The sequence below is a fragment of the Aquila chrysaetos genome, chromosome 2 (assembly GCF_900496995.4).
Source record: "Aquila chrysaetos chrysaetos chromosome 2, bAquChr1.4, whole genome shotgun sequence".
Classification (NCBI taxonomy): domain Eukaryota; kingdom Metazoa; phylum Chordata; class Aves; order Accipitriformes; family Accipitridae; genus Aquila; species Aquila chrysaetos.
The window spans coordinates 80,690,794-80,714,414 of NC_044005.1; the positions used below are offsets into that span (position 1 = coordinate 80,690,794).

Below are 23,621 nucleotides of genomic sequence, written 5' to 3' on the forward strand. Positions count from 1 at the left end.
AGACAGACCAAGCCTGATGACCTTCAGTCCTAAGGCCTTGCAAATTCAGTGCAAAGCTTGTGGCCTCTTGCTAGCAGTGGCAGTACTGCAGTGCAGGGCTACGCGCTAAAACCCCTCACGGTTCCTTTCAGAATTTGTATTGCATTTGCCACCTTTCCTTCTTCCGGTCCCGAAGTCGATTTCAATGATTGCTCACGTGCCACTGACAGTACTTCAGCAATGTCATGTTTTAGTCCCTTTAGAATTCTTAGATGAATATCATCTGGATTTGGTTATTTGTTATTATTATTTAAATGCACTGGTAAGTTTATAATCAGACATAAGTATGCTAGTTTATCAGTTTCTTAGCTGGCTGGTACGAAGCCCAGAACTATGTAGTTGCTTTAGTGCATCATGGACACCAAGCTAACAAACACGGATGAGAAGCAAGGTATATTCTTTCATGTTTAGTACACTAATGTAGTTAAATGTCTCATCCTGTAGTACACAGAAAGTGGAAGTGGGGATAAGCTGCTTGAGAGGAATATAGAGACATTACCTGAGTGTGCATAGATGGAGTTAGAAAAGCTAAAGCTCAGCTGGAGACGAAACTAGCAAGAATCAGGGAGGACAAGAAAATTTTCTCTAAGTGTATTGGTAGCAAAAGAAAAGACAAGGAAAACAAGGGCCCTCTGCTCGGTGGGGCAGTGGGTACAATGCAAAGTAAACTGCTTTTTATGCCTCAGTTTTCACAGCTGCATGCTCAGGTGCCTTCCAGTTCCTTGAGCCTGGTAGCAGACAAAATCTGGGAATGTAGCACTACCCACAGTAGAGGAAGATACTGTTAGGAGCACATAAGTACATCGGACATGTACGGGTCCATGGGACCAGAAAAGACATACCAAATGGTGCTGAGGAACCTGGCCAATGCCATTGTGAGGTCACTATCTCTTTGAAAAGTCATGGTAAGCTGGTGAGGTCCTTGACTGGAAAAACTTAAATGCCAACCCCATCTTCAAGAACTGAAGTGTATTGACTTGCCAGATTCTCCACCTGGGATGGGCAATCCTGGTTATACGTACAAATTGGGGGATAAGAGGCTGGAGAAGCAGCCCCGCAGAAAGAGATCTGGGGGTCTGGGTTGATGGCAAGTGGAAACTGAGTCAACAGTGTGCCCTGGCAGCCAGAAGGGTCAACCGTGTCCTGGGGTGCATCAAGCACAGCATAGCTGGCTGGTCGAGGGAGGTGATTGTCCCACTCTACGCTGCACTGGTGCGGACCCACCTTGAGTACTGTGTGCAGTTTTGGGTGACTCGATATAAGAAGGAGATCAAACTATTAGAGTGTGTCCAGAGGACAGCAAAAAAGGTGGTGAAAGGTCTCAAGGGCAAGACTCACAAGGAGCAGCTGAGCTCACTTGGCTTGTCCAGCTTGGAGAAGAGAAGGCTGAGGGGTGACCTCGTCGCAGTCTACACCTTCCTCAAGGGGGGCAGCGGAGGGGGAGGTGCTGATCTCTCTCTGGTGACCAGTGATAGGACATGAGGAAATGGAATGAAGCTGCGTCAAGGGAAGTTCAGATTGGACATCAGGAAAAGGTTCTTCACTGAGCAGGTGGTCAGTCACTAGAATGGGCTCCGCAGGGAAGCGGTCATGGCACCAAGGCTGTCGGAGTTCAAGGAGTGTGGACGATGCTTTTAGTCGTATGGTTTAGTTGTAGGTAGTCCAGCAAGCAGCAGGGAGTTGGACTGGATGATCCTTATGGGTCCCTTTCAACTTGAGATATTCACAGAATCACAGACTCACAGTATCACAGAATGATTGAGGTTGGGAAGGGACCTCTGGAGGTCATCTTGTCCAACTCCCTTACTCAAGCAGAGTCCCCTAGAGCCAGTTGCCCAGGACCATGTCCAGATGGCTTTTGAATGTCTCCAAGGATGGAGACTCTACCACCTCTCTGGGCAACCTGTGCCAGTGCTTGGTCACCCTTGCAGTAAAAAAATGTTTCCTGATGTTCATGCATAACCTCAGTTTGTGCCCATTTGTGGTCACATTTTATTCCGCTGTTATCTTGGTCATAGAATTTGTAATTAAACAATTTAACTTGTAAGAACACACGCTTAGGTAAAAAATGTGTAAGGTCATTTTTAAAAATAAATAGTACAACAGTAAACTCTTTAATCAAATTATTTTCCCTCCCTCTTATATTGTATAATTTCTTTATTTTTTCCTTTGTTCTTTGTACCTGCTGAACTTATTCCTGATAGAAGAATAACATGCTTAATTGCGCACAAAAATCTTGTTTGAGTTCTCTAAGTGTTGCATTTCTCAATTATTCAGCCCTCACTCACTATGAAGTGATAATTAGGCATTAAAAGCTAAGTGGATTACTGTGGAGATCTCTCCTGACATCCATTTAACACTTAATCAGATCTTAATACCATAAATTATGCATTTCTCAGCAGTATTCAGATTCTAATAAATTTTATAACAGTTTGCATTTACTAGGTTTTCTTGACCTCACTGTGGCAGGGAAAAATTGTAAAGTTCGCTTAAAGGATACAGCCATTATAAGAATTTCAGATTTATAGCAAAATAATTCTTTAAGCATGTTTGATTGTACTAATATTTATTCATAAGGGTTTCTTGGACAAGACAATTCCACCCTCATGAATAAATATGAAAAAATGGATCCAAAATACATACTGAGTTGAAGTTTATTCCCAGCTTTTTTTCCCCAGTTTTGCCTTCCAGTCCTCATTAAGAAAAAAATTTAAAAACCTCCACATTTCCTAGGAGACAGCAACTTCCTCAATACATTTGGCTGATTTTGCAATTAAAGTATCTATTTATTTTTTAGCATGTCTTTTTGCCAACCAATATTACACAAAGTTACATTTTATAACTCTTGTTCTGGCTCATAACATGACTTTCTAAAAGTTTTAATCATGATGGTATCTCCCCAGAGATACAGATACATATAGTTACCTTTAGTGTCAATACAAAGTTAGCAAATGAGAGCCTTGTAAATGTAAGGTCAAGTTGTCCATAGTTGCCCACATAACATTACATACTATATTATAATAATAAACATCAAGCAGTATCTAATTTCCTATTTTCTCTATTATTTATATTTACTGGTAATAACATACTTTAAAAAATATTTCTGACTCAGCTTTATAACTTACAATAAAATATACTCTTGGCTGTTGAAAAACTGATAAATGTTAACACTGGGCTATTTTTGGCTGAGGAGCAAAGGGACAAAATAAACATTAAAAGTCTGTATAGCATGCTGGTCAACCTCTCTCTAAATACATGAGATTGTACCTGTGTTTCAGCACCTGTTGGTCCCAGATAGAGATTTCTGGCCAGCAAATCACAGCATTGAGGCCTTAATAAGTATATTCCTGTTTACATTACAGTCCATATAAAGCAGTCTTTAGGTCTTAGTTTGACCCTCCACTCCAGCATATTAAAAGATACAGTGTATGTTTCTAAAAGCTGAAGTATTTTATATTAGGAATGGACTAAAGTGAATGAAATTTGCAGAAATGCTTTGCTGAAACAGAGGCAGAGTCGTTTCCTTACCAAATTTTATACTGTTCGTTTGTGTTCTCCTGATGTCTCTGGCCTTAGGTCAGAAAGAGAGCTGATTAAAAATTTAAAAACAATTTCATTATTTGAAGTAAAATTTCCTTTTTTTTGCCATATGAAGAATTTCAAATAGAATACTAACTTGACACATCATTTTACAGAACATATTGTCTGATTAAAGAAATGATCCCAATTTCTTGTACATCTCTCCCAAATATTTTTCTCCTGTACAGCTCTCTTGTTTTTCTGCTTAAGCCACTGAGTGAAATAACACTGATTACAAACAAGTTGGTCGTAAAAACATCAGTAATCTACGCTTATTTTCTTTTCTGCAGTTTTCCTCTTTGAAACTTTTCAAACCTCCTCGATCTTCTAGTTTTCTCAACAGTAAAGATTGTTTCACTTTTCATTTCTCTCTTCTTTATCCCTTCTAAAATAAAAAAAAATACTGAACTCCTGCTGTAGAAATAGTAAATTAAAAATAAAAAAATGGAAAAAGGGACAATAGCACACCAAAAACAAGAAAAAAACCTCAAGAACCTTTACACAGAAATCATTATATTGTTTTCAGTACCAAAAAGAATAAGGCGAAAACCTTAATGTGTTTTCTTTTTTGTCAAATCTATTGCTTTCCCAAGACTAATGGTAAAGCTGACGGTCTTCATTATTGACTCTTATTACATTGCTAGAGATATATTTCTCTTCAGTACGTATTTTAGAACTGTCCAGTTACAAGTTCAGTTATTTCTTCTTGCTGAGCTAAAAAAAAGTCTTCAGCTAACGAAGCAAGTAATTTTTCGGTGGAATCACACTAGAGGTTCAATCAAACAAATGAGGACTAGCTTTTTCCTAGCCAAAATGGAGCCCAGAAATGATGTAATGAAATACATAAATAATAGAATCAAAAGTCTTGAGTAGAGATCAGGGTTGACTCATGCAGCTGTAAAAAGTAGAAGAAAATGCAAAGGTATCACCTTCATTTCAGATAATTATTTCCAGTGAAAATCCTTCCTCTTCACCTCTGTATCCCCATTTGGATCCCATCTAAAATTGTTTGTTAATGCTGAAAGAGTTTGTTTTGACCTTTTTTTTAAGACTCTGAGGTTTTTTTGTATAAAGGGAGAGAAAGGAGTCTGGAAACTTACACAAGGTATTTAAATTCTAACCAATATTCCAGAAAGATTATTTAAAGCAATAGTTATTTTACCAATATTACTAAAATGGTTCATGGGGGGGTTTTAAGAACATGATATTAATTCTTAACCTTTTTAGGATTTTTTTTTTTCAATCCCAGGAGAATTCTGCGAGGTGCAAATTGGTAACTGTGGTTCCAATTCATGTGAAAATGGAGGAACGTGTGTTGAATATGAAGATCACTTTAAGTGCACTTGCCCTATAGGTGAGTCATCGGAAATTTATTGTATTTTCTAAACAGAACAAAGAACATGTCATCCAAGTATTTAAGTTTAAGAAAGAGCAACATAAAAATAGCAATATATCTCAATGTATACAATGAACATTTTTATGAAGAATCCCACTTTTTCACTTTGTTTAGGAAATAAAACTGCCAAATTACTCTAGTAGAGTGGTGTTAACTGCTAATACCCTGAACAGACATAATGTCAATATTCTGAATGAACTGTGATTAAACATTCTTTTTGTGGTGCAGGTTTTGAAGGTGAAAGATGTGAACTGGATATTGACGCCTGCCTATTCTACAATGTAAGCTGTGCCCCAGGAGCACTGTGTATGGATAAATCTCATGGATTTAATTACACATGTTTATCACCATGTGTTGGAAGTACAGAGGTAGGATAAAGTGATATATTCCCCCCCAGTGTTTTTGGGAAATCAAACAAGTTATTCTAAGAGCAGTGAGCTGTCGAAGCCTCATTTCCTATGGGTTTCCTAAACAAAGTACTCTTTCTTGATGTATCCTCATGCTAACCTTCCTCTTTCTTGTGTAACACGCACATCCAAAAGTGCATGATGTGACTAGTCTGGCCATTGTCTGACAAACCCTGTAACATCTGAGCTCTGCCCTTCTTGTTCTTTATAGGTTTACTCACCCATGTCTCTGTCTGTCCCCTGCTTGCTGCTGCTATGTTGTGAAACTTGTAGGAACTTAAGGCGGAATTTCCTGGAAATGTTTGATGTGTGTAAAAGTTACTAGAGAGAAGGGTGATGGTATGTCAATGCACAGAAGGAATGACAAAAGCTTCATTTCCATTAAAAACAAAGACCATTATCAACAACAAAAAAAGCTAAAGCAAGACTAACTAGGCTGCAATGAGAGCTGAAAATGCAGCTAGAAAAAAAATCAATCTTGCAAGTTACTCTTAAATGCTCACAGAATATAGTCATGAATTTGATTTTTGTACGTTCAAAGTATTCTAGAAATCTTTAAGTTAGATACAGGCAATTCTTAGGCCAAAATAGCATCCATTGTGTACCCTGATGTCTTTAAAAAATGTATTTGCTGTATCCTTCTCACTTCCTTTTAGTGATCTTTTCAGTTAAATTACTGGTTTGGGTAGGATTCATTCACATCAGGGTGGACTACCTAACTTGAGTTACTGAGATTTCAATTCGGGATAAAGTAAAATACTGTTGCGCTTTTTTATGATGATAGATATTTTAAAAGCTATGTACACAATGCTCTATAGCCCTTTCAAACAGCTACTCAAACATGATAACCAGTGTTTCAAAGGCTTAATCTATTCTTTTATTGAAATATATTCACCATAAAAATATACTATGCAGAGCAGGCAATGTGTTTACAAAGAAGCAATCAACATTTATGTCACCTTGAAGTCCATGGGTACACACTCACCAATGAATATGAAATGTAACACTGACATACTCACTGGCTCAAAGTTTTACATTTAAATTGTTCAGCATCTGGTAAATTTTAACATTTTTATGATTTAAAGTGTCATACTGAGTGCAAATTTATTGTACATGGCATAACACCATAATGATGCAATAATCATTATGGCTAGTTAAGGATGGAAAGTGGTGGTGTGCCAAGGATGCTGATGGGAGCTACTAAAACATTTTACTGTAATATTTGCTTAAAAGCCCTCAGACATATTTAATTTATTCATACAAACATTTCATAGACCATCATAAATGTCATGTGAGAAAAAAATTTAATAATATATATATGTATCTATATACACTCACTGTATAAGACATTTAATTTGGGCATAATGTGAATAATTAGTAGATTTTCTAATGGGAAAGGAAATAGAAACTAAAATAAAGGAGTGATATATTTGGGTTTTACTTGTTTTCTTAGCCTACAGATCATTAAAATAATATCACTTGCTTATTGGAAAAAATAAGGTCTTATTCAAACAAATGAATATTTGAATACTTTTTGAAGTAGTATAAGTAATAATTTGAAATTAAAGGTTTATATTATTCAGTAAATTATATAATTCAGCATTTAATTCTTTACTTATTCTTTATGGCTGGAAAGTAAGTATGTATTTTTGCATTCTTTCATTTCTATTCCATTTCCAATGGTACCTTAGTTATGCTGAACTGCTTTACATCTGTGTATGTAGCACAATAGACTGAAAAGAATGCTACTATTTTTAATAATTTCTTAATAAACAAAAAGTAAATTTAAGTCATTGGGGCACTTTTATCTCTATATAAATGTATAATTAAACTAATGTGGTGTTGGTTTTGGGTTTTTTCCTTTCCCAGCACAGCACTTAAAACATTAAGGTTGTTTTTAATATTATTTTATTTATAATTTATTTGAAAATAAATATAAAAAAAAGAAATGTGAATGCATTAAAACAGGTAATATCTTCCTTTAAATTTCAAAATCTGATCTTAACTTTGTAACCAGGATAAAGCCTGCCTACCCTGTACCTAGAATTGTGAAGGACCTCCAAATAAATCAAAATTTTGGCATCTTTAAGTTAATGACTTCCAACAAGACCAAATTTAGCCACTTCATATTATAATATCCTTCTATCTAATTATAATCACTACTCAGGAAGACATCAAAAGAAATAAAGAAAATACCCTTGTCCCATTTGAATATAGGATGTATGCTACAAACCCCAATATTTTTATTAACAGGAGTTCATAGAGAATTGATAAGAGCACTGATAATAACAAATAACTGTAGAGCAACGTACTAGATGTAGATACTAGAACCATAGAATCCCAGAACAGCCCAGGTTGGAAGGGACCTCGAAAGACCATCCAGTCCAACCCTTTCTGGGAAGGGGAGCTTAGATGAGATTATCTAGCACCCTGTCCAATCGCATATTGAAAACCTCCAGGGATGGGGACTCTACCACAACCCAGGGGGGGATTATTCACTTCAAAAGCTCACCATGACCCAAACAATCACAAATGTGGAGGCATCCTAAGATGTGTGATTATTTTTAGTGGTCATGGCTAAGTCTTATCAAGAAGTTTTATTTCTTCCCTCAAAACACTAGTTTTTCAAAGTTCTGTGAGCAAGCTTACAAAATCATAGGTTCCATTAGCATTTCCTAAGAAAATATTTGAAATTGTAGCAGTAACTATGGGAACCTCAAGATGTTGGCCAATAGTTACTGTTTTTTAAAAGGGATCATAGGAGATAAAAAGTACTTTTCAATTTTTTTTTTCTATTTTCATTTTTAAAATGTAGGCAGACACACTTAGTGGGCATCAACTTGGTTTGTTAAAAATAATTCCCATACAAGTTAGGAACTGAGCCGTCTCTGAAAAGTCCTCTCAGTGTCTGTCCACATCTTAATGGTACTAAAGTTGTGTCCAACTGGATTGTTGAGCTTTCACTTGCATAATTTACTTGGAAGTTGTTTCCTCTTTATGAGCCAAACGATCCCAAGTTACACTGTTACATTTGCAGTCAGGATCACAGTTCCAACCTTCTGACTGGAAGTATCTCTGTGCTCAGTGCATACTTACTGTTTAGAGGAGCTGCCACTTTCATGCTTGTCCTGGTCATTACATGCTGTGCAAGTTTATGATTTCCTCATCTGTAAAAGTAAGGCAATCGGATAAATCATGGAAGAGTGATATAAATGAAGTATGGACACTCATGTTGTTTTCTTTGAGCTTGATGTATTAGGAAGAAAAAAAAAACCACCTAAAAGATCTTGAAAGCTAGAAAATTTTCAGTAAGGTTTTTCCAGTTAACCTCGAAGATGTACCTGCAAATAACTCTCTCTTCACCAAATCTCTGTTGCTTGTGATGCACGTGACACAATATGATGCTTGACTTTCAGATTAGAGGTTGACTTTGCAGTTCTGACATATTGCAAACACTCCCTGATAGTTTGATTTAAACAGATTTTAAAATGCCTTCATGAAAATAATTTTCGTGTGTGTATTTTTGTCAATCTGTTTAATGAACTTATGCGTAAAGAGAGGTTCGTGGGCCTCAAATCTTGGTGGTGGTTTCAAGTGATGCCTTCCTGGTTTAAGGTCAACTTTTCAACATTCAGACAAGAAAGAAAATACTTAGATGCTTTAATAGAAGATTTCTCCAGGGAACTTCACAAAAAAATTTGGAGGAGGATGTCTTTGAATCTCTAGGTGTTTATCTTTGAGAACCTGCACGAGATAGTCAAGACAGGAAAAGTAGAAAAAGGCAGATATTACTTTATATCTTATATGATTATATACACATTCAAAAATTCAGAAATAAAGCCTTTGTTATTTATCTAAAGGAAACTAATCATAACTAGTCCATTTAAAGTTCCTGGGAAAAGTGTTATTTGTAAGGAAAAAAAAAAGGGCAAAGGGAGGGGTAGTTAACCAAAAATTGCCAGAAGTGAATAATTTCAAGCTAATGTATTTTCTTTCTATAACAAGAATGGAAGTGGCAAAAGTAAAAAGCATTTGCAAATTCGAAATAGATCAGCTTCTCATGTAGTAATCTCATAAGCAAGCTAGTGTAACAATGTACCTGCTCCAGCTTGAAGTAAAGCAGATAAGGTAATTATCCTCAATTATTCCAGCACTAGTTTCCTGGACAAATGTCCAAAGGAAATAGTAAGTAGTATTCTGCAAGGGCCTGACTTGCACCCAGTTCCATTCAGTATTTTCCTTCTGAATGGTGGACTAGATTACACATGATAAAACTGAATCTGACACCACCTTGGAGAAATGATCTGGAAAAGTAGGATGGAATATAGTGCGTACATTTGCAAAGGACAAGTGACATCTGTGAACTTCAGGAGTGTTATGTGAAATTAATCTCCCAAATAAGAAATTGAATGACTCTTCAATTACGGGTGGTAGTAGACATCACAGGTAGGCTTTTAGATGCTGAGCAATATAGCCATCTGCAGAAATATATTTTCTATATAGTTCTCTACAAAGTTCGCTGCTTAGAAACTGCTTTAACAATACTACTCTTACAGAATGGAAAAATAGCGCTTAATTGTCAGGAGTCAGAGTAGCAAAATTCAATAAAAGGAAACAGAATGGAACTGAGTCTGCACGAATTAGGAGAACTAACTCATATTCTGGAGACCAACAAAGGCAACAGGTTCTGCTTATAGGCAATCTAAGGATTTTAAGCATTTGCTCCACAAGGAACAATTCAATAGCATCTATAATGTAGGTAAAAGTTAAATGTACAAGCAGTTCAACTAAGTGGAGTACTTCTTTCATATTCATCATACTTTTCCATTTTTTATTTTCATAATTTCTTCGGGACTTTTCAGCAAATATTTCTTGAAATTCTGATATTTTTGTTTTGAGGAGGGATTTTTTTGTTTTTTTCATTTAAGAAAAATTTTTTATCTATATACTTACTTAATGTACCACTAGTCCAGGAAAGAGCATAAGGAAGTTTAACTAAAATTACACTTTTGGAAAATTTTGAATATCCAGGTACAATTCATTTTGCAGTAATAAAGCCTGAAGATTGTAATAAAATGATATGCCTGGGAAAATAAATATATATATGTGTGTGCATATATGTATGTATACATACATGTAAAAAGTACAGTTTCATTCAAACTACAGAGAATTCCAGGAAAAGTAGGATGAAAAAAGCGTTAGGAAATAATGATTTCACTGAGCTATATCCTTCTAGCTGAGAGCCTTATCTTGAGCAATGGACAACAGATGATACATAGAGAAGAGACAGCCATATAGTAGGGTTACTTCTCTCAATAGCTGCCAAGTGAAGAAAGAAGAAGAATAAAATATAATCATCTAGGGGCTAATTATCTTTCCTTGCTGTAAAAATATTGCCTGATTGGTATTAGAAGGAAATGATTCTTACGTTTTTATCAAGACTACATAATATGGCAGATTTGTTTTAAAGTACTTGCTGTAGAAAGAAGTGTAAAGATCAGACTGACCAGAAGAGTCCTTGTTTATAGTCTGTTAAATGATAAGATTTGTGTTTAATCTTAACTCTGAGGAAGATTTACTTTGGGAAAAAGAAAAAGCTGATTCATGGGAGGATGCCGCTCTTTCCAAAAGTCTGTTTGTTTATTTATTTTCATTTAAAAGTATTTCTGGTATAAAAGAAGTAACGAACAAATCTTCGCAGTAACTTGAGAAAACCACAATGCAGGTTTGAAGTTTAGAAAACCACAATGTAGAGGTATTCAGTTTGACTTTAGTAATAGATTAATAAATATATTTAGCCTTAATTTCTTATAAAATCCTTAATTATTCTAACTCAGAGTTTTAAATGTTTAAACTGATAGGGAATTAATTTTCCAGCAGAGATAAAAATCTATGTGATTGATAGAGAAAAATACTACCTAGTTTTATGCTAAAAATATCTTCCATAGCTTTAATTATAATTTAAAGCTGCTTTAGATTGTGCTAACATCTTAAAGGGTAACACCTTTCTTCACAGTATAAAGTATCTAAACAGCATAAGAATATAATGAATATAATATTGTGGCAATATTGAAATATAACTTTTATCTTAATTGTCTAAGTTTTTTCTAGATGGCTTTCTTGAGTATAAGCTTATTTCACCTATTTGAGCTCTAAGAAAATAGTAAGCCTCAGGAGAAAATCCTGCAGAAATGTTTAAATAAAAAAGTAAGATGACACATAAAAATCAAAAAAAGGTAATATTTTCAAAACTGTACATGTAGGAGTTTTCTTTCATTTATGTTGAGTGATGCTTTTCTTCAAGAAGTTATCCTGTTGAAAAAGGATCCCAAGTCTAAAATTCAGTACTGAGAGCATAGCAAAAAATCTCTTAATTTTAAGGTCAATTTAAAACTTAATCAAAGACAAATGAATATTAGAGGATTTCTGCCAAGAACTGTTATTATTACAAATCTTAATGACATTATAAAGAGATTCAGACTCAATCAAACTGAAGTACTAGTGCATTAGCTCATCTTCTAGACACCATTTTCTTTAGAAACCAATTGATTAGAAGGAGGGATCTTAATTGCTTTGAAATGAAAATGTAGTTACTGGTTTTTACACTGGCAAAATTTTCATCAAAATTAAATGGGATCCTAAAAGTAAAATGAAGAAAGGAGCATTCATTCCAACCTAGAACTTTCTGTAATTTTTGAATACAGGAAATACTATTTTAGTAAGTAATATTAGCAAATAAAAGCTAAAAAAAAAAAATAATAATGCTGTTCCAGTCTAGGATTATTAATTTTTCAGTATCTGCAGGTTGAAAAGAAAGAAGGTTCTGGTCTTCCCAGAGCATAGATGTTATATATATAACATAACATTTTATATACATTTAAAAGATTCAAGGATAGGCTGTGAATCAGAATTATGATTAAAATTAAAAAATCACTCAGTCTTTTCTTTCCTGATAGCCACAAATTCAATTAAATTATACATAGATTTTAAGCATAGGAACAGTTGTTCCACTCTTTCAGTGGAAAAATAACAGGCTGGTTCGCTATCATCCCTCCTAAAAGAGGCACATTTTAATGTCAGTTATGAAAATGGCACTGTTAAATTGAATCATAAATGCCTCCTTCCAACTAAACAATGAACTGATATATCGATTTAATGACATTCACTATTTTAGGTTCTTGGAGATCTCTCGTTCCTAATATTACAACATAAAAACATTAAATAACCATTTTTATTACCAACTGCTTATTCAGTTAAACTCTTTCGGGAAAAAAACCCAACACCTAGAGAAAAACCTCTTTATGTATTTTTCCTTCTCGTCTTCAGTTATGTGCAAGTGGAGGTAGCTGCTTCTATGATGAAGAAAACCAGAGATCTCACTGTGTCTGTGCTCTTGGATGGACTGGACAAACATGCCTGGAGAATATTAACGACTGTGAGGTAAACCAGTGCCAACATGGAGCCACATGTGAAGATGGAATTAATGAATACAGGTACTAACATGATGTTTTCCATACAAGCCTTCCTAAAGAAGTTTATGCCGTATGAAGATATTTTTCCTTTCAACAAGAATTACAAAGGGAGTTGCTATTGCAGTAATATTGTTCTCAGATTCTAAAATGCCATGGATACCAACTTTTGATAAGCATGTGTATTTAATAAAGCTGTGTAGTCTGAAGTATTGCACGGGAAGGCCTCACAAATATTCCTCTTTGGTGGACAAAGAAGTTAAACCAACTATGCAAAATCTCAGATAAACAAATCATCTATTTTAGTAAATGGTAAAAACTTTATGAGCCTGGAGTGTGACATGGAGTGACTTTTCTTATTAAAACTTGAATTATAATTTTCAAGTGAATAGTTGAAATGTTGAGTTATTTGTGGCTTTTTTTTTTTTTTTTAGGTATTGACAAAACTGTCAAGTATGTGCATTCCTTAGTGAGCTGTAACATGCTGTAGATATTTAAAAATGAGACTATAAAAGTATGGGGAAAAATAAATGGAAAAGGATTTCTTCAATAAGCAGAGTTCAGCTGTTCTTATCAGACTTGAATTATTTATTTTTCCTCTGCAAAAAACAGAATAACTAAAATCTCTCCATAATGTCTGTGAATGTGTTTTGAAAGGCTTTAATTTTATGCTGTGTCCTGTACTTAGAAGCACTGTAGTTAATATGCTTTGGTTTTTCTATTCAGAAAAGGTTTCAATAGTGGAAAAAATTAAAATAGAAGTAGTTAAAAATTTCTTCCACTCCACTTCTGTTTTCATAGGATCTTCTGTAATAGTAGCTGAAATCCCCAGATAAGCACACAAATACAGATAAGTACATGATTCTCAATAGACCAGAGTTAAAAGGAATTTTTGCCACAGTCCTTACAAAGTATACATCCTTCCTTCCTGCCAGCCTGCAATCAACTCCCATATCAAATTACTAGACCATACTTTGACATTTTATTTGACTGATAAATCTGTGGTTTTCCTGTCTGTATCAGGAAGAGAATTCTGACGGAAGAACAAAGTCATGTTTACCTTACAAAATCCACTAGTATTTACCGAGAAATGAGTAGGTCTGAAGATTTCTGGTAAAACAAGAACTTTTGAATTTAGCTTGCTAATCCAGACTCAGGCTACTGACAGAAAACACTTCATTCTTACATTTTCAGTCTTTGAAAGAGAAATTAAGTTGACATATCAGTCTGTTTATTTAAGGAACAAGAAAACATACCATTAAGATCCCAATTCTAGATGTGTTGTGGACAGCTTTGTTATCAGAGAACCTGAGCCAACAGAAACACAGGTGGTTATTTTGCAAAGACAACATGCAGAGTGTTTACTGTATGATTCCTGCTCTGTTGACAGAGGATTGTTGCCTCTTAATGACAGCGAAGCATTATTTAAGACATCTGAACTATTCCTCCCTTAAAAATAATGGCATTTCCCAAGAGTTATTTATTGTCAGCACGTGAAACAATTATCATTTCCCCTTTCCAATACACCATTAAAACCAAAAGAATGGGAGTGGAAATGCTGAACGTAACTACTGTAGTTAGCTAACTTTTTCGAAAGACTTTTGCAATTTGCATTTCTATCCTAAAATGGGTATCATTTTTGATAAGGCAGCTATCAAGAGCTGTATTTGATGCAAATTGGTTTCAGGAAGACACAAGAAAACTGTCAGCAGCATATATGGAGAATTAGATGTGTAAATGCCACTAACAACCCTACTGAGATCCATTTTTAAAGCTATTACAGTCGTTCAAAACATCACTTACCTTTATCTTCTCCACTTACTAAGTAAGCCAAAATGTTATATATTAGGTTTTGTATTTATAGAAAATTAGTGTTTTATCTAGACTTTTCTCCTAGTTAAGAAATCTTAACTTCTAAACTAATTATTAAACTTTGGTCATAATGTATTGTTCCAGTGGTGGCTTGTTATAGTAATGCTAAGACCAGAAAAGCATGGAAAGTATCCAGCTTAGCTTCAAGAACATCCCCCTCTTTTAAGCTCTCACATTCTGCACGCTGTCAGGTTTTTCCAGATTGGAAATAAGCACTCAGCTCTATGTAATTTTTCCAGCGTTCTGTCTCCTTACTACATCATATTCTGTTTCTCCTCCCATTTTGAAATCACTGCTCCAGACAGTAGTGTCACACACGTGTTTATTCAATATACACAGAGAATTTCCTTTGAGTTCAGGATGGGAAATTGCTCTGGGTGAAGGAGGGGGACTTTAAAACTGTGAATAGCATAATGCTCAGTAAGGCTACATAAGAGCAACATAATCACAACAGTAAGTCTTACTCCTTTGGTTTAGTGAGCCTTCTGCTGCAACTAAAGTGGTCTCAATCACACTGACACAAAGCTTCTTATTAATTCAAATGATTTATTGCACTTGCAGCTGAGCCTGTGCTGTTTGAGATATCATAAGTTAATCAGCGTGTATTTAAAGTGGTAACTTCTCCAAAGAGTTACTGCTCCTACCACTGGGTTGATGGTGTAGCTGTCTATATGATGAATCTGGCAGATACCATGCAACAGACCAATTGCATCCACATGCCAAAAGACTCTCTTGACCTTCGGTCACAAATACCTGAGAGAAAAATCAGAGAAGATTTACTACCTCAGTAAATAGAAGGTGTTGCTACATAAAAAAGTATTTGAATTTTCCTTTCAAAAGAACCTGTATTGTTTCATTATGTTCTCTGTAGGAGAAGAGAGAGAGAAGAACTGATTTAACATGGCTTAATGAGAAGCATTTAATGAATAATTAAAGTGAAAGAGCTCTTCAAGGAGTTGATCCTCCTGTTTTGAAATCCAAGGCGGGGTTCATTGCTCTGGTTTTTTCACCCTTGTAAATTTATTTCTTGCCAGCATTACATTTCAGACAAATAAGTTCCTAACTGAAATAAGTCCTAATAGATATTTTACTGTGGTCTATTTAGTGAAGGGGAGCAACAGAGGGAAAAACCAGAATTTAAAATTCAATGTAGTTTCCATTACCTGTCCTGTTTCTCCAGTCCAGTCTGTTCAGATAAGTTCTACACTTATCATCATAGCCTCAGGAAAGCCCAGCAAGAAGGACTGAGAACTATTAGATTAAGACACTTGAAGAAGCTGTATTGTAGGATTTACTACTGTTTAAAAGGTCATGATAAACTAATATGTTTTAAAAATGTATTTTAGTCTATAGTTATAGCTCTGAGGTCAGCATTTCATGAGTTTTTATGCAGGAAAACTTCCCATTAAGATGTTAGATTTGGTGTACAGTAAAGCTTGAATTGCCAGCTCGTTTTTCAGTATTCAGTATATAAATTCCAGCGTGTATAATTTAATCTTGTAAAGCCTTACCTAGTGACACGTTGTTAAATAAAATGCTTTACAATATGATACACTTCTTTGCATGATGGCAGCAAGGTTGTGAAAAGTAAACATAATTTAGATAACTTTTGAGTATCACAAAATTTAAAGCTTCTATTACTTTATTCATCCTTGACTTTTTCCATTTTCTGCCAGCTAGATAAATTAAGCTGTTTGATTAAATTATTTTTTTATATCTAATTTCCATTTTCAAGTTTGTTCATCCTATATTACATATGCAATTTGACTGCAGGACCTAGTTGGCAGTGCCGTATAAAGTTAGTACTATGATATACACAGTTTTCTGTAGCAATAATAGGCTTCTTCCACTAGAGAAAGAGGAAAAATACTTTTCCTCATTTTGCTACAACTCCAGAAGGTAGGTGAATATATGTTGCAATTTCTTAGGGAATATCTCTGTAATAAGTTATACAACAGCTTTTCTGCAGAGAATACAGATGCTTACAAAAAGCCAAAGTGAAACTAAATAACCTGTTAGTCCATTTATGAATGTGTGTGCAGTTCATATTTCAACTAGAAAACAAAATAATTAATACTGAGTAAATGCAGTTAATCTGCTTGGACTACTATAACAATAAAAAAAAACCAACCACATTTATTAAAAAACAAAGTAGAGAGATATTGGAAAGTCTTTGCTAATGCCAAGCTTCAGTGCTCCTATGTGCCTTCTGTCCCAACACAGAAAATAGCTGGGTCATCTCCTAGCACAGATCAGCATAACCACATCTTCAGTCCGGCCTTTGGCTGTTTTCAATCATTTTAAAGATTCATCCGCCGTACGTGGTTATTTACTCAATGGCACAAGCCATACTACATGTCTTTAGTGCAGGCAGTCTGTGGTGACACTGTGACAGCTGCCCTGCCTGGACTAACAAGTACCTACTTGCTTACCTGCACGCCTGCTGTTATAGACCTTCGGTGATAAAAACTTGTATCCTACTGCATGTCAGTGGGAACACACTGCAGCTATGCCAGAACCATCTGCATTTGAGTAACACGTTCCTTCTTAGACTAAATTCCATGCCCGACTTATCTGCATCTCCATTTAACATTTATTTCACAGACATATCAAATTATTTTGCAACATTAACTAGATTTAGGCAGTAGAGTAGCAACGTACAGTCATCCACGTGATATGTGATGGAGCAAAGCAATCCTCAATGGGGTAACTGTGGCTTGTGTTTGGTATCCACTACTAAAACCCATGTTCGTAGCAAAAGCATTGAGGTGATGGTTTTCCCTCCTAGGATCCGTTACAGTGGAAATCTTGCTATGGACAAAAGAGGATATATGTGAAGCTAAGAAATTATTGTTATTCTCATTGATGTCAATACCAAACTTGGTCGTATTTACCTTTTCTTTGGTGCCGTGCTCATCCTGTCAACGTTCACCCCGTTCGCAAGGTTGATGTTTCAGTCTTCCTTAAGAAAGTAGTTGGGGGGTGTCATTAGCATCTCCTGGTCTTTGCTGGGAGGTGTCCCCCCCTCCCCAGCGGGGCCACCCCCCGAGCTGAAGCTGGAGCAGGGCAGGCAGCAGTCCCTGGCCGTGACGCAGGGGTTAAACCAGCGACATCCAGCTCAGGCCATGGCCAGGCTGAGCCCTGAGCTGCCTGGGCAAGCGCATGGCCAGGGCATCCCTCTGCTGAGGGCAAAAAACATGTTTCCTGAGCTAGAGATTCACTCACAAATAGAAATTCTGGTATCGTATATATCTGTATACAAATTCTTTTTGAATTTAGCATAGAGAAGCATTTCAGCTTTGCAGTAAATGAAAACTGCAAATCAATCCATGATTCAAAGCTTTTGATATCATGTTCAGTATTTTAGTGCTGCTGAAGTATTAATGCAAGGTCATATTCATTAAAATCTAATGTGGTGATGGTATTTTTCCTAGTATGAGCGTAAAAGACTTAATAACTTAGAGATCATTGGTCTTGATGTTGTTTCTAAGACAGACAGGAAAAGATATTTGAAGTTCAGCTATGTCAGTGTTATACCACCACAGCGTTTTAACAAAATTGTGTTCAAGACCCATTTCATAGATTGACTTAGAGATGAAATGACAACATCTTTTAAACATCTTGTACCATTTTAAATCATATAAACATGTTAAAGCTACAAATAAATGCCGTCAAATGCTGATATCCAAAGCCCGCGGAACTGCACTTATGCTATTATACATTAAATTTAAGAAATATGCACAGTGCAATCCGTATCTGCTTTGTACATAGTACTGTTGAATATATAATGCACTAATGTAAGTGGTAACTACCATAAGTTAATGCTGTTAATTAACAAAAAATGCACTAAACTTAAAGATCTGACTAGTTTAGACTTTACTGCATAAAAATGGCCCATTTTTTATGAAAAATAGACACATTATAGAGCACAGTTTTTAAATAAAGACTATTACTTACTCATTTAAATATAATATAGCCTTCCTTCGTAGATTTTCCATATATGATGTTATGTACTAAAGTTATATGTAAACATGCCATTAGAATTTGATGTAGATTATTTTAGATTATGTTTATAAGGCATTTATTGAACTTGTAGATCCTATCACCTCTAAACCTCAGTCTGGATTATAAACAATAAATGAACGATTCTTAGATGTTCTAATCCTCAACACACAGTAAGAAATTAACTTGTTATTAAGAGGACTAGAATACTCTAGCATTAATGTATGCATCTGGCAAATGTTAACAGAACAAAACTGTTTTCTGCACCATTAGTTTGTAGTTTTACATTCTCTTGGGCCACTGCCACAGATTTGGGCTTGACTAGCTGTGTAAGTCAGCTGCTTTGTTTCACATGACATGAAGGTCCAGTTTTAAAGCTATTTTCTAATCATGTTTGCACTGAACAAAAGAAACTACAACAGCTTCTGTATATTCAAGAAAGCAGTAACCTACACTTAATAGCTAAACCAAGCAAACTTTTCACACTGAAGTGACAAGAGAAAACTTCATGATTTTGTTTTAGTTTTCCTGAGCAATAATATTAAATGAAGAGTCTAAAAAAACGAGAGCTTACTTTATCTGCTGCAGAAAATGAGCACTGAAAAAACCCATACTCCTAACATCATTGCTTGTAGTATGGAATCAGAAGCATGAAACTGAAACTAGAAGATTATCCATTACATCTGTTTCTGTGTAGTTCTTCTGTGGTCTCTGAAGATAAGCTACACAACTAGTAATAATAAAGAAATGATAGAAAATTCCTTCTCTTTTTCCTTTCTTTCTTGTTAAGGAGAGCTGTAATTAAATATTCTATTCAATATTATTAATGAGCCACGTTTTCAAAGAATGATTGAATAGTGGCATTTTCACAATGCACACACTAATCATTACCAAAAAAATGTATTTTTTTACTACATAATAGTTAACCGAGGAAATGACGTGGTTAACTGCACCAGAAAAATTAGTATGACTGTTTGTTTCCGTACTGAAGTTTTACTGTTGGTGAATTCAGAAACTGTGCAGCTAAAGGTAACTAAAGTGCATGTGCTTTGCATGTTTATGTATAATGAAATTTCATGCAAATCAACGTTTACATTTAGCTGTAAAGCAACTGTATGAGGTGATTTTTGTGAACTTCATTCCTTTAAAAAGTGAGAAACAGAATCAACTTGAGCTCTCAAGAGGAAGGGCAAGACTTCTCCTTTGCAAAGGAGTGACTGAGGTAGAAGAGAGAAAACAGTAGCTCTACCTACTTGAGTAGGTACTGCAGTGCAGTAGAAATGGTTCTGTAAAGCAAAAATTGTGGTGCTGAAGAACTCACAACCACACTATACAAGATATGGAGGGCTTACTTCAAGCAAGCTCGGTTTTGGTCCATGGACTAAAAGCCCATTAGCAGCTGGTGTGCGTTAGCTGTACTCCAAGGAGCACATCTGCTGATTTAGTTTCAACTGAAATAAATCAATTTTACATGCTCTGATACTGCTCTGCAATGTGATACAAAACACTGCAGTTTGGAACAGCCAGGAAATTCATCATAAAAGTTTTCTCCTCATCTGATCTAAAACAGTTATACAGCTGCACCTTGAGACACGAGGGAGCACAAAGCCAGGCCTCAGGTATTATGAAAAAATTTCCTAGGGATCAAGAAGACACGAAGTTAACAAAAGTCTGACTGGGAAGCCTGGCCCTTCCTGCAAGGAGCCGGTGGAAAGGAAAGCAGCTGATATTTGTTTATATACATATAAAAAATAATAATTGTGCCTCAATCACTTGGTGATTTTGCTGTTTAAAGAATTAACCATTTCCTTTTCAAATAGTACCTGGCTTTTCCGTAGATTAAAAGCCTTTTAATTATAAGAAAATTACTAAACCATCTCTAAACTCAGTCCACTGTAGAGTTCCACATAACAAACAGTATCTCCTTATAAAGATACTTTCTTTACAGTAAGCTTCTTTTAGTCACAACATGAAAAGGAAAAATCACCTAATTTTCTATGTGCTCTGAAGCTACTCTTGAACTTGCAGAGCTGCACTAATGTCCACAGATTACCCTGGCAGAAAAAAAAAAAAAAAGAAAAAATGTAATTGTATTAAACACTAGGAGCTATGCATTTTATACATATCCCTTTTCCCTCTTCCTTTTTCTTCAGAAGTATTTCGTTAGTATTATGATAGATGGAGCTCCCACAGTATTCTGCCCTTCTCGATCTCTAGTCTGTACATAGACAAAGTTCTTTGGTATTTCAAATTCTCTCTGGCCAAGAAGAATTGCAGGTAAAATTAGAGCCTAACTGAACAGAGAACGAAGTATACCAGTGGTGGATATGGTTATAACTTCCTTAGTCCAAAAGTTATATTGCAAAAAGCTTTGGTGAAATGTCATTCAAAATAGCTACCATCATGCTATCTTTTATAGGATCCTTTCTGTACACAGAACTTACATGGGGTCTTTTTCCTACTGTCTGACAAATATCCTGTTGGACATTTGATGGGGATATGAAAATATCTAAGTGGAAATTTCCACAAGTCTAACATAAAAATGCAGGAATAATAAGCAAGGACTGAAGCAAACAGCCACATGAACATTCGCTTCTGTTAAGAAAAAAGAAAGAAATAGCCTTTCTGCCGGATGGATCAGTAGGGAAAATTGCTATAATTAAGGCTTCCTTAACATGTTAGTTCTTTCCAGCTTCTAGATAACATCTCTATGGATCAAGAATATGTAAGATTATTGTAAGATTGTCTCCTCCCATGTGAGGAGACCTCTGGACATGATAAGAAGAGGATCAAAGAAAATATTGCCAAGTACAAGGGAAGCGGATCAGCTATGAGATAATCCAGCTTTGTTTTCATTCACACACTTGAAAAAAAGGGGGGGGGGGGAGAAAAGGAAGCATGAAAAAGTCATCTCCAGTCTTATATAATTTATAAGTCATTCTATACTGTGGGGAAAAATATCCTGCTCAATTCCTATAAAATTGTATAGATTGGGGGTTTTTTTCAGTTACAGAAAGAAATTGCAACCTTTGTTTCTAATGAAAAAGCATTTTTATACTGATTTTATGTCCAGAACCAGCAGGATGTAATATTGTTTTTTCTCTTAGTGATACTGTAGCAAGCAACTAATAATTTTTAGAAAAGAAATTCTTAAAATTAATAATATTCACAGTTTATATCAGTTTTCTATTTGAATATTGTCATTAGAAGCTTGATATTAAAAGCTATATAGCTACTAGTTTATCCCATCTAAATAGCTAAGACCGATTGTTGTGCAATTCCATTTAATTATTGCAAGCAGTCTCTGAAACAAAGTTACTTAGTGACTAATTAAAGGTAAAGAAAGAAGATTGAAAAAAATTGTAATTCATTTGCGAGTAATTCAAAGTGAAAATATTGTTAACATTATTAGTCATTATTGACCTATATATTCAAGGCTGGTGGTTTTGTTTTGTTTTTCTCCTCTCATTTCAAAACCAGGTGCATATGTCCCCTTGGTTACACTGGCACATTTTGTGAACATGATGTAGACAATTGCATTGGAAACCAGTGCTCTGAATACGGTTTCTGCCAGGACCACTTGCATAATTACAGCTGTAACTGTGTGCCTGGATATGAAGGACCCTTCTGTGAAGTTGAAATTAATGAATGCTCAAGTTCACCTTGCAAAAATGGAGCTACCTGTATAGATTTAATCGGCCACTTTTCATGTCATTGTGCTGCTGGGTTCAAAGGTAAGTTCTCTCTTTTGAAGTGCCTTGTACTACAGATGTGATTGTCCAATTCCATGTAAGCGATGTTTATATGATGTTCAATAACACTTATCTATATATGTATATATTTGTCTGTTTGTATGACGTATGAGTTTTGACTGCATTTGCATGGAAACTCTTAGATTCTGTCTCCAAATTGTTGCTCAGCTGACCTTCCCTCCACTAAACGTACAATTCTGAGCATGAGTTTTGATGCCATTTGCAAAAAAAATTGATCAAGTTCCAAAACACAATTTTAATTGTATTATTTTAATTTCACTGTTGAGCAGTCTTAAGTGTCATGGATTTAGACATACACAGGCTGAGAAGAACAAATGTTTTGGTAGAGAACAGGAAAATCTAAGCATGAGGAGGAATGACATCAGCAGTATCATTTCTCTGCATGTATGGAATATAAACAGCTACATTTCAGTGAGTTGTTCAGACTTCCCTTCTACTCAAGGGACACAGGGCATCTGCTTATCTTAGACATATGGTCTAGGTTATCTCATTCTGTAGATTTCTGCATTAGGTTAGATGAATCCCACACAAGCTGGTAACATGATTCCTTTTTGTCCAAAATTTCGGTTTTGTGTGAATACCCTGATACTCAGACTATGCCTGGGAGGCAGAAAATAATTTTGAATTCAGCAATACTGAAGTGTTGCATTCCCAGACTTTAGTCTATATCATCGAGCACAAGCATTAATGCTCTGAATACTTCTCTACCTTTATTGACAATCTGTGGTATACTACCACTAAGACAGACAAAAATAAATAGTATAGTATGCACAGCGTCATCTGTACTAACTAATCATTAATTGACAGCCTATTCTTCCAAGTTGCTGAGGGGTCTTGCTCCAGTTCAGGGAACATGCGCAATACTAGAATTCTAAGACCCAGTTAAACCACTGAGATAACACATGTATTTGAATCTTTCTGGGTCACTACCAAAGTGCTGAGCTATTAATTATAACTTCAGTGCTAATTTTTCATTATAAATTCTGGCTAGCTACACTGTTAACATTTCAGCACTAACATTTTTAATTTCAAATATGTTTATATACATTTACATATATACACACATTTATGTATGTAATATACA

The 23,621-nt window shown here is 35.3% G+C and overlaps 1 protein-coding gene across 2 annotated transcripts in view; it reads left to right on the forward strand.

Moving 5' to 3' along the window:
* EYS (eyes shut homolog) overlaps window positions 1-23,621 on the forward strand; it is a 1,018,924-nt gene that overhangs the window by 220,098 nt on the left and 775,205 nt on the right. For both annotated transcript variants that reach the window (XM_030007184.2, XM_030007189.2), the window contains exons 8-11: window positions 4,868-4,972; window positions 5,243-5,382; window positions 12,748-12,914; window positions 22,245-22,498. In XM_030007184.2, coding sequence (XP_029863044.1) covers window positions 4,868-4,972; window positions 5,243-5,382; window positions 12,748-12,914; window positions 22,245-22,498 — 666 coding nt within the window. The remainder of the gene's footprint in view (window positions 1-4,867; window positions 4,973-5,242; window positions 5,383-12,747; window positions 12,915-22,244; window positions 22,499-23,621) is intronic.